At 44.3% G+C, this 11,431-nt stretch overlaps 2 protein-coding genes across 2 annotated transcripts; both read right to left on the bottom strand.

Moving 5' to 3' along the window:
• Positions 1 to 2,291: 2,291 nt before the first annotated feature.
• si:dkey-197j19.5 lies at positions 2,292 to 5,041 on the bottom strand. The gene is made up of 7 exons (XM_047025512.1): positions 4,803 to 5,041; positions 4,447 to 4,720; positions 4,171 to 4,328; positions 3,722 to 3,935; positions 3,303 to 3,501; positions 3,038 to 3,166; positions 2,292 to 2,854 (listed from the first exon to the last, which is right to left on the bottom strand). The coding sequence occupies exons 2-7, from the start codon at positions 4,706 to 4,708 to the stop codon at positions 2,632 to 2,634; spliced, it is 1,185 nt and encodes a 394-aa protein (XP_046881468.1). The 5' UTR covers positions 4,709 to 4,720; positions 4,803 to 5,041; the 3' UTR covers positions 2,292 to 2,631.
• Positions 5,042 to 5,879: 838 nt separating this feature from the next.
• Positions 5,880 to 11,402, bottom strand: uroc1 (urocanate hydratase 1). The gene is made up of 19 exons (XM_047025510.1): positions 10,720 to 11,402; positions 10,093 to 10,223; positions 9,853 to 9,946; positions 9,544 to 9,603; positions 9,310 to 9,438; positions 9,158 to 9,219; positions 9,002 to 9,068; positions 8,764 to 8,907; positions 8,546 to 8,634; positions 8,330 to 8,392; positions 8,050 to 8,229; positions 7,759 to 7,856; positions 7,587 to 7,659; positions 7,249 to 7,438; positions 7,055 to 7,153; positions 6,839 to 6,938; positions 6,605 to 6,686; positions 6,371 to 6,470; positions 5,880 to 6,203 (listed from the first exon to the last, which is right to left on the bottom strand). The coding sequence occupies exons 1-19, from the start codon at positions 10,843 to 10,845 to the stop codon at positions 6,063 to 6,065; spliced, it is 2,028 nt and encodes a 675-aa protein (XP_046881466.1). The 5' UTR covers positions 10,846 to 11,402; the 3' UTR covers positions 5,880 to 6,062.
• Between the last annotated feature and the right edge of the window lie 29 nt (positions 11,403 to 11,431).

Here is an 11,431-nt window from a genome sequence, read left to right as displayed (position 1 = left end):
ACATGTGAAATTTGTTTGGTCTGTCAAAATTTACTATTTAGTTTGGAAGAAGCAAGAAACCATTGATAAACTCAAAAATAGCAAATGACCTGGTTGACCACCAAAGACCACTATGATGGATATTTAATTTATTTGTGAAATTAAATTAACAATACAATTAGTTGTGAAGATAAATGCATCAAGCTGATCAGAACAACTGTTAAAAGAGCAGGGCTCCTTTAAGAGATCGAGGCAGGAACTTGATTATTAGAATGCCAAGTCATTACAATCATCATCGACGTGCTACACGTGGGACTATCTTATTTTGATTATCAGAATGACAGGCAGTCACTGTTACTCAACGTCATTGTTACCATGTCTCGTGAAACTCTTGGTTTTATGATATTATTTCTCATGTAGGAGCATGTGAAAACGTAACATAAGCATTAGAGTAGGTTTAGCACGAAAATACGGGACATATTGCGTCCCGTATTGACTCAGTACGGGACGGTAAATTGTATTGTTCAATACGGGACGGTCCCGTATTATACGGGACGGGTGGCAACCCTAGATGTGATGGCTAAATATCGTCGCCAACCTTACGTATCGATGACTTCGCTGAAGACCGTTGGAGCAGATTGCGAATGAATCAAGCTCTTATATAGTTGTCATGAATTCAAATCAAAACAATATTAGATCATCATCCTGGAAGCGGATTCGCTATGGGAGCAAATCAGTGCCATAATGTTTTGAATTTTAAAAGGCATCGAATACGTAATATTGAAATTGAAACAACACTGAATTCTCATCTGAATATATTTCAATGTAAAATAAAATTCAGGTTGCTCAAATTCGAGCCCAAAAAATGTGATCTTAAAAATTCAACCATAACAAACTCGACCCTATCAAATTCAATCCGAAAATTTTCGAGCTGAAAAAATTCGAGCCCAAAAAATTCGAGTCCATCAAATTCGACCCGAAAATGTTAGAGCTTAAAAAATTCTGTTTTTTAACATCCGGGATATCGAGAACAGGTAGCCTACAGCAGAGCCATAGAAAAAGATTTTCTTTTTCTATGGCTCTGGCCTACAGCAATCGAGCCTCAATGCAATCGAACCAATTTCTGACCTATCAGAGCACAGCCCTTCAGTCAAGCACTCCTGGGAAGCGGGAAACTTCAAGCTCAAGAAGAAGAGGAAAAGAACGATGGCTACCCATGTGGCTACCCGTGACCAGAGCCATAGAAAAAATCTTTTTCTATGGCTCTGCCCGTGACCAGACCCCCACCCCTCGGCTTGAAGCAACGACCCCGGTGGATGTAGGTGGTATTGCATTTACGGTTAGGTTCCCGACTCTTCCGGTCGTTTTTATTCTATTAACTCCAGTCAACATTTACAAAACTATCTCCCCCAATAATTTGTGTTCGATTCTCGAACCTGGCTCATACTACTAGCTTTTTCATTGAATAATTGTTCCTGATTTTTGCTAAGTTTGAAACCAATCCGAAATGGGTAAACTAGCACCCCATTTAATTGCCTACATCAATAAAAGTTGCCTGCAAATGTGCTCGCGGATACTAACAGGGCACGAGCACAAAAGTTCACATTGGCCTATAGCCGATTTACATTGAGATGAATGAGCCATAGACTTATATTGAATGAGCACAAGGAGAAATGGCTTGAGTTGCCTGCCTTGTTGTAGCAAGTTTAGCAAATCGTTGTCACACTCACACATACATGAAATGTTGTTAATATAGTTTATTCCCGTTATTTTAAAACAGATGTGATTTTTCTTAAAATCGTTCATGACATGAAGGCAAATATAGGCTATTATGTTAAGCGCTAGCATAGATTGTTGACATGTCTATCTGGAGCAAAGACGAAGATTAATACTTTAACTGTTAACCACAATAGGAAATGATATATATTTAAATAATATTAGTCTTGCCTTCAGAAGCTTTTGTTAAACACACCCATTATTCTTTTTCTGATCGTGTCATCAAGCCAGACTGCTTTTGTGGGACAATGAAGGTCCTCAGTGACTATGTTTCACCCCCACTTACATCTGATGGAAACGTCTTTGTAGCCTAGCCTATGGTTCTGTGAATATGCCCCTTTCAAAGGCAAATGTTCAATAAAATATATTTTTGGCACAGTTCTCAAGCTTTTATTTATTACATTATTACCAAGTCTTGTTAGATCATGTTATATCCATTAATAGGCGTTTGGTTTTGTATGATGAACATAAAACACAGGCCACATTTCTACACTGATGATAAATTGAAGGCAGTGTGAATTTCATGGCATTTCGTTTGAATTTAAAGTTGACAGTAAGCTATGGTAAGTCTAACTATTAAGCTTTCTTTCTTTCTTGTATGTGGAAATGTACTTGGCCAATAAAGATGATTCTGATACAGAGTATACCCCCTTCTTTTAAAAACATTTTTTTATTCACACATCGTAAAAAAAAAACAGTCTTTTTAGAGTATACCCTCAGTTCCCACTACGCTGGTGAAGATAAAAAATGACCCTTCAAAAATACTTCTGCAATGTGCCATTGATTACCTTTCAAAAACGAAATAAACATCATTTGGTATAATACGCACTCAATAGAAAAATTCATATTGGATCAATCGAGAGGATTGACCTAGATCTACAGAGTGTAGGCCTTATGTCCATCAATGTCTCCTGAGGTGGAGTATCCTTGGCTGTCAATGGGCCAGTTCCCACGGCTGGGAGCTGGAGAGCGGACGATGTGCTGGAAGAGAACTTCCTGAGGGGAAATGCCCACCTGGGGCAGATAGAGTCTGACATGGTCATCCTGGCCAGGCCAGAAAGCATTAGGGTTGGCCCGTCTGTAGGAGGGCTCCTTGTTTCTGATTCGAATTCAACACACATACATTGTATTAGAGTCCAGAGTACTATGTTAACTTGTGGTTTGAATACATTCGCAAAAGAAAAGAAAATCAAGTGATCATCTCAACCCTATCGATGCACAAAGTTCCTGAATATTGAAAATGTACCCACACTGTTACTCTTTAAGGATGTGTCATGCCTACCTAGACATACGAATATACTCCTCCCTTGTCATCCAGCACTCAGTCTTATGCCCAACCTCAGCAAGACCAGTAGACAGCGTCATCATCTTGGGCTTGCGGTGGACTGATCTTCTGGAGGGGTACACAGGCCTGGGAAGGGAAAGGGGAGGTGTTATGTGACAATGTGATATACACATAAAATACAGTCTGTGCCATGCATTGTTGCTAATAACTGTGTTATTCTCCCGTTGTTAGTGTTATTATACAACAACCATCCACAACTCACATCAGTTTAGGGACTTTGTGTGTGGCTGCTTCCTCTTGGCTATCTTGCTCTTCCTTCTCGTCCTGGGGGGTGGCTCCATGGTCCCAGTTGAGCCAGCCCCTCAGACGGCCCCCACAGCCTGGGAGCGGGGTGGACCCTGCCTGCCTCAGTACAGGACGCTCTGGACCCCTCATGTTACAATCCCCCGGGTGCAGGAGCACTGGAGAGTACACAATGTTTGGATTGAAATACTTTTGATCCTTCTCAAAGGCGATGGTCATAAGCTCTGTACTCAAGCAGCTGAGATAAATGTGTTGCAAATTGCCAATGATATATATCTTTTTAGATCAGTTGCATTAGTAGTATTTGTTCCACGTTTGGATGTCTCATGCTTGTCTGTGTACTGCATGTGTGTGCAATGTCTGTATTGTCTGGCTCACCTTTCTCCAATGAGGACTGACTGACAGAAACTCCCTTTTTGCGACACTGATCCAGTGTATCCAGGTACTCCCCTAAACACTGCCTCCTGAAGCGGTCCACAGCCAGGCCCGTGCTCCCTCCCAGAGAGGACGGCTGGGAGTGGGCGTCCTGCTTGGGATCAATCTGGCATAGCATCCTCATGATAGCCAGCACCTCTTCATCACGCATGCCCTCCTGGAAACAAGGAACAAGAGGTCAGGATGCCAGTGGACAGATTTGAACCACGGCGCCATTCTAAGTCTAGTGACAGGCCATTCCTATATAGTCTCCAACCGTCTGAAACTACAACACACCTTGTGTTGTTGAAACCCAAGATGAAGGGCAATTTACACATAGAGAAAGAGATCGATACCAGTCAACAAGGCCTGCATTCTTTAAGCCCAGCTCAACAGTAGCTCTTATCCCTCACCATCCCCCTGGAGCGCCGGTGCTGCAGGATGCAAGCCTGCTCCTCCTGCGACCACGGTGGCGTACTTGGACACAGCTCAGCTTTGATGTTGGACAGTCGCTGGGGACAGTGGTGACCCGTCCGAGCTGGCAGAGATCTCTGGTTCCATAGCTGTTGCTCTGAGATACATGGACAGAAGTGGAGGAACAAAAGTGAGGGGGGGGGGTGAAGGGCTGACAAAGGTTCATTTTATAGCTGTAATTCAGGATTAGAACTGGTGTTGAATAGGCTACCTACCTGGAAAACAAGGGGCATACTGCTCACTGATCCTCACATTCTCTGTCTCTCCCATGGCGACCCCCCTCTCCAGGCAAGTGTCCTCTGGCAAGTACAGGGGAAGATCATCTGTCTCTGCCAGACTGCATTTGGCATCGCTTGTCCTGGTCACAATGTCCTGGCTCCAAGCCTTGATATCCTTAGCCAGGTTCTTCACTGTCAATGAGTCCCCTTCCCTTCCGATCAGACAGGACACCATCTTATCCAGGCGCCCACGAGCCATCGGGATTCCCTCCTGGTCACAAATAGACTTCATTGTTAGATCATGACATCACAATTTGGGTTCAGGCAATTAAAGTCTTGAATTAGATTAATACCTTCTCCAAAGCAGATCGCAGGTCCTCACGGCTAATGATCTTCCCGGTGCCAAGTTTGTCTAGACGTTTGGCTGTCTCATTCGTGCATAGCTCGTTGGTGAGATACCGTTTAATTTCTTTCAGTTCGCTCTGCTGGGAATTAGGCCTACCCTTCCACTCCCTTAAATCAGTGTTCCAAAGCGTTGGATGAGTCTCGAGGGCACCTGCTCCGCTCTGGAGAGAAAATACTTTTTTGAACTCGTCTTAAATGTGTTCAGAACTTTCAGCAGGCTATATAGACAATACAAACGAATCCCACCTTGCAAGTAGCCTATCTGGGGATGTATACAAAAGAACTCCAAACCTTTGGTGAGGTAGTTTTCTCTGTGTTTTTTTCTCTCTCAACTACAAGCATTTCAAGCTCGGTTACTGTTGGCTTGGCGTGAAGCCACTTTGACAAGTTCCCGATATTATCGAGCTCCTTGCGAAAGACCCTCCGTTGCTCAACCCAGTCTCGATGATTAGCAACATCTTTTCCTAGTAGCATAGTTGTCAGCAATGCCCCGTGGTGGTCTCGGTCCCCTAATCCAGGCGCAACCACAGGAACACTTCGATTTTTGCTACTTGTCATCTGCTTCGAAGGCACCTGAATGGAATTCAACCTACGCATTGGTTGTGCAATAATAACCCTGTTTCGTCTTTTGGCTGGGCCGAACGCTCTGCATGCCATCTTATAAAAATATGTCTGTGATAAGTCTCTCTTTTTTATTCCTTTTAGTTGCTCTTCTATCTCCAAGTCAACCATATTTTCTATGTGATTGGTTGACATCATACATCTAGGTAAAAAATACGACTTTCAGGGACGTGGATTCACAGACCCAGTCAGTTATTTTCGTGGGATCTGCCTGAGGCTTGTTTGCGCATGGTAACCTTGGCAATAGTCCTTGTATTGCGCAACGCCATTCCATTTGCCTAGTTAGAATTCTACAAAGCAATTCAGTTTACACCAGAGAAAATAGGCCTACATGTACATCAAAGAACAATTGGTTCGTGTATTTTTTTAAGTTGAACGCAGTAATAGCCACAGCCACACTACAGTCATCTATAAGCATTATAGCATATGTTAATTTATTGTTAATAAAACTAGTTCACTAAACTAAGGCAGTTGATGAACATACATTGGGGGTTTCCTTCTGATGCATATACAATTATCAAGTTGATTGGCATGAATGACAAGTTGTTACAATTGGTCTCTGCAGTGTTCTTTGAGTTTGGTGTGGGCTATCCCTGTAGGGCACGGTCTAACACATGTTCATCTTGAACATGGAAGGGCATAGTGACACGCAATTGCTGCTGCGTCTCCATAGTGCGCTGAATGGTCTCATAGGCGTTAGAGTTCCCAGACCAGCACCGCCGAGCCACCTGGAGGAACCAGACAAACGAAGGTTAGAGTAGAGGAAGAAGTGCATACTGTAGCTACCGATCCCACACAAAACTACAGGTTTTTAACACATTCTAATGATTTCATGTGTCATTAACCTGTGATTTGCCCAACACAGATCCTTCACACATCCTGTTTAGGGCCTTACCCCATTGGACACATCCCAGTTTAGCATGAGAGTGGCCCGCTTGGCTGCCTCTCTGGATCCGTCCAGAAGCAGGCCAAAGCCTCCGTTGACCACCTCACCCCTGGAGGGACACACAGCAATCTGTCTCAGGTTCTCTACAAAGTGTGTTATTTGTGGGCTTTGTGTTGTACACATCAGGAACACTTTCATGGATGATAGACTGGATAGATAAAGGAGGCAGGACTCAGGCCTTACCAGCCAACTCCTCCTCCGTTGTGCAGGGAAACCCAGGTTGCTCCTCGGAATGCATCGCCTACAAAGTTCTGGACAGCCATGTCTGGCAGGGGAGAGAGATGGAGCGTGTCATGGTCCCAATGTTTGATCAATCTAACATCTGCTGTGGTTATAGTAGATTGATACTACTGTCATTTACAGGCAAATTATTCGAGCGTGTTTGATCATTGGTTGGTGTGTAGAACTGTGGTGCACCTGCGCAGAAGGCTGACCCATCATACACATTGGAGGTCTCTCTAAAGGGGCTGTCTGTGCCACTGACATCATGATGGTCTCTGCTGATAACAACAGGAGCCTAGACAGAGAAGTGGTACACTTCAGTGAATAACGTTCACTGAGCCCTAAGCCAAACACTATAGAGCCTTATAGCATGGACAGAATAAAAATTGAACACAAACTAAATTATTTTACCGAAACCCTTCCATCAGCAATAGCTTGATTGATGGCTAAGGCGATGCAGACTCTGCCTTTCTGGTCTGAGTAGAGGATCCTGGCTTGAGAACCCACCACCTACACATGCACAGGCACCAAGTCAACCACAGCATTTATATCATGACAATTTGCACAATAAGATTAAAGTTTTGTGAATGATTGAAAAGTCTCACCATGTTGTGTTTTCCCGCCTCACGGATCCAGCGGATGTTGTCATCATACTGCTGCCGCACACGCTCAGTCACGTTTGCGCTGATCTCCTCCAGGACGGTGGCGGCAATGTCATCAGTCAGCGCCAGGTCACAGGGTTTCCCAGAAGTGCAGACCCAGCGGAAGGGCCCAAAACCCAGGGAAAATATGTCACTGAGGGGAGAAGAGTCTATGGTTTGTGTACAAATCTATAGGGGTTCAGAGATGTCATATTTCCAAAGGATCTCTGACAGTCTATGCCTGGTTGTAGACCCTTTATTGCTCAATGCCTGCTTAAAGTATGACCTTCTAAAACCCTCACCCCATGATGTGCTGCACGTAGGAGGGGTAGCGGAACTCGGTGGCTCCACCTCCACTCATCTCTACCTCTGCCCCTGAAAACAGAGAGACGGAAACCAGCTTAACCGTCCACCTGTGACAATGGACCCAGTAGTGTTTTGGTGCGTGTGTTCTGTGAGTACTGTGAGACTAACCAGCTCTCTTGGCCTCCAGAAGAAAGGCATTGCCATAGTCCCAGAAGAACATTCCGGCATCTGACAGCTTGTTGATGGCTGCTACCTGCCTACACAGACTGGAGAAAAAGAAAGATAGATTATCCTCTTACCCATTAACAAAAACAGACCTACTTTTGTTCCTCTCACTTTCTATTAAATAGCCACATGTATCTATAGATTTATGTTAATCCTTTTAATTGGATATACACAGAGCACAACTGAGTCATTATCAGCCCTTATGTGGTGTGTTTGTCAACATTCCGTTCTGACCTCTCGTGCACCATGGTGTGGAAGCGACTGGAGTCGGTGGTCATGACTCGGTTGGCTTGGCGGAGGGTAAGCTGGACAGGGTAATAGCCTCCACTGAAGGGGTTGTGAAGCGAAGTCTGGTCAGAACCCAGGTCCACAAGCAGCTCCCCTGTCCTTTCATACTCCTTCAACAGTCTCTCCCTGTCACCGGGGAGATGATGGAATGGTCTATACTAAGCAATACAATGTGATTCTGACCTGGGTAATGAAACTTTATATGTGAGTGCCATCTCCTACTTACCAAAGGTCCACTATGTTGCCATGGTAACCCAGACTGAGTGGAGTATTTGTGGTCTTACACTCTCTGTAGAATCACAAGGACAATCTAGTACTGAAACTAACAGTATGAAGACACAACAAATATACACAGGCTACATTGTCACTGGTTAAGGATGTGAATTTCTAAAGGTTTTCTGCTGTCACAATTTACATTTACATTTTACATTCACAATGTTACCTAATGCGCTGGATGCATCGATCCATATCACTGGTGACCTCCATCAACCAGCCCTGCTCATGTCTCTTCTTCAAAGGAGCCTCATCCACCTAGAGTAGACCCAGTCATCACCAAACCACAGATTGTTTAAACATACTGATCTTATATTGATTTTTAAACATCAGTCATTATAATACAATTAACCGGTCATTTGTAAGATCCTTATTGGGCTAACTGACCTCAGCAATGACTCCTATACAGCCAGCGATGACAGCTGCCTTGGCCTGAGCACCGCTCATGCCCCCCAGACCTGAGGTCACAAACACACGGCCCTGCATGTCCCCTGACCCCAGGTATCTCCGTCCTGCATTTAACAGTGTCAGCTACAGAGAGGGAGAGAGAGATAAAGGGAAATTAAACCAATATCAAGGGTTTCCAAGGTATTACCACCACTTACTGTTGACTGAATGGACTCACCAGGGTGCCGTGGACAATCCCCTGAGGCCCAATGTAGCAATAACTACCAGCAGTCATCTGACCGTACCTGGGGAACACACACACTTATAAATGTGGTCAACACAGGAGAAAACTCACAGGAGAAGAGGGGCATGAGTATATAAGAGGAGTACTTACATTGATACTCCTAGAGCAAACATCTTTTCATACTGTTCTCTTGAGGAGTAATTTGGGATGACCTGAGAAGGGCGTAAGGTGAAAAAAACTTGTAACATGAAACAACCAATCTGATATCAGCACATTGCGGTGAGGAGATGTGTCAGCCTTACCATTCCGTTGGTGATGATGGCGCGTGGAGAGGAGGGCAGGCTGGGAAACAGCCCCATCGGGTGACCACTGTACATCACCAAAGTCTGCTCCTCTGTCATCTCACTCAGGTAGTGCATCACCAGACGGAACTACACACACACATGAAGACGTACACACACTAAGTCAGACTATATGTATTCTTCGCTGCTCAAAGGCAAATTCATTTGACCAGGACCATTTCGCCCTAGGCTTACCTGGGCCCAGTTACTGAACACTTGTCCATTTCCTCCATAGGTGACCAGCTCTTGAGGATACTGAACAAAAGAGGTATAGAGTAAAGAGGTCAAGACTCTTATGGAGACATGTTACATCATTGTAATGTCTGACATTCAGTTCAGTGACAACTGTATCACTGCCCACAGCATTTGGATAGTGCATGTTTGGACGTGCACCTTTAACAGGGTAATAGCATTGGTGTATACAGCGTGACAAATAGCTCTGCCCATGTTGGCCTTTAAGGCAAGGTTTGGCCGGAGGAGGTGAGCTGATGAGAGACTAGTTACCTGGGCTACTGCTGGATCCAGGTTGTTCATTATCATGAGCATGATGGAGGCTGCTTGACGTGTTCGACAGGGGTACTGGTCTATTGGGTAAGCCCTGAGGGATTGCACACACAAACACAGAATACACCATGAATGTGATGTGGGGGTTGGTTCTCAAGTATGTGTGTCACAGCAGGTCTGGTGTTTCATGTAAAGGGAGATTACATGAAAGCTCTGAACTTAACCCGTATATGACATCACCTCATGAGAATGCAGGGACAGAAACGGTACATGTAGATGTGTCCATACTGTCTGAGCTCCTGCGCAAACTCAGCAGCCAGCATGGAGTGGTGAGAAGGAGGGAAGTAACGCAGGGAGTTCCTCAAGGCCAGCTAAACAGAGAGGGAGAGACAGAAATATTTAGTTGCAGTTTGAATATTGGCTAGTCAGATATTTTTGTATTTCCTTATATGCAAGGTGTATGTGTATGGAAACCACATAATGCCTAAAGGAGACGGCACTAACGAATCTTCAACCCTCTCTCTTTTGTGTTCCCAACAGTTGGAACACCTCTCTTTTCTCTCTTAATCATTGACTGTGGTCTTTGCTCCTAATTTAAAGTCTAGAAGAATCTGCTTGTTTGGGAGAAAACATAAGCCAGTCTTTAACCCCCATGCGGGTGTTCAGCATGATATCATACCAATCATTTATTTGGCGTGTTTTCTAATACTTTCATAAAGAATCATCACACTTTTGTGATCCTACTCAGGATTATATGATTTGTAGAGAGTTCAAATGATGTTGGATATGTACAAAGTGAAGATCAAAAACTTCTCTTTGAAAGCTAATCTATCCTAAATAAATCCAACCGATATAGTATTTACTCACCCGCTCCTCGTCTGGCGTGAGGTTGGGGGTCCGGACAGGTGCATGTGGTATGCTGGGATCTCGACCCTGGTTGACAGGCATAGGGTCCAAGGGAAGCCCACTACAAATCTCCTTCAGGTTTGACATCCTGTATACTGTGCAGTCACACTTAGAGATGAGAGATCAGGTTGTACAGAGTGAAAGGGCAGCTCTGAACCTCACTGCAGTGTCCACAGTCTCAGATAAGCACCCTCTTTAGAACAGCTACGGTTGGGGTGGGGGTCACCCTCATGTCACTTTCATTGGCTGTTTGGGTTTTTGGGCTGCCAATAGCAGGGGTGGAACAGAGCAGTGTGTCTGGAAATAATTTACCTAATGTTGAACATGTTGTCAGAAACACTTCAGTGGACAAACACTGCAGATGATCTCTGACCTCCCTGGCTAAAATATGTAACTGTTACACACAAAAAACCTCATTCACATCAACATGTCACAGAAACCTTTGACCAGTGGGGGCCAGTGCCTCTGTAACAACAAGCTTGGACCCCCTTGTGGCCCTAAATGTAGAGTTTGAACAATTATTAATTTGGTCTTTTTCCAGTTAATGTCTGCAATGCAGTGAAGAAAACTATGAAAACAATAATCTTTCATGTAACTGGCCCCTCTAACAATACTACTAGCCCCAGCTAGGATTCCTGCTGTCTACGTCAGCTTAAAACATTCCTCTGTAATA

This window comes from Hypomesus transpacificus, chromosome 9 (assembly GCF_021917145.1).
Source record: "Hypomesus transpacificus isolate Combined female chromosome 9, fHypTra1, whole genome shotgun sequence".
Classification (NCBI taxonomy): domain Eukaryota; kingdom Metazoa; phylum Chordata; class Actinopteri; order Osmeriformes; family Osmeridae; genus Hypomesus; species Hypomesus transpacificus.
The sequence above is the reverse complement of the archived record's forward strand: the minus strand, read 5'-3'. Positions and strand labels throughout refer to the sequence as shown.

Bases quoted from the DNA above. Each gene is read 5' to 3' on its own strand.
- uroc1 (XM_047025510.1), bottom strand. From the start codon at position 10,845: ATGTCAAACCTGAAGGAGATTTGTAGTGGGCTTCCCTTGGACCCTATG. The intron at 9,220-9,309 runs GTAAGGCTGACA...CGCCCTTCTCAG, and splicing joins CCATCATCACCAACGGAATG to GTCATCCCAAATTACTCCTC. The intron at 8,230-8,329 runs GTAAGTAGGAGA...CCCCGGTGACAG, and splicing joins GGCAACATAGTGGACCTTTG to GGAGAGACTGTTGAAGGAGT.
- si:dkey-197j19.5 (XM_047025512.1), bottom strand. From the start codon at position 4,708: ATGGCTCGTGGGCGCCTGGATAAGATGGTGTCCTGTCTGATCGGAAGG. The intron at 3,502-3,721 runs GTGAGCCAGACA...TGTACTCTCCAG, and splicing joins TCAGTCCTCATTGGAGAAAG to TGCTCCTGCACCCGGGGGAT. The intron at 2,855-3,037 runs GTAGGCATGACA...AATTCGAATCAG, and splicing joins GAGTATATTCGTATGTCTAG to AAACAAGGAGCCCTCCTACA.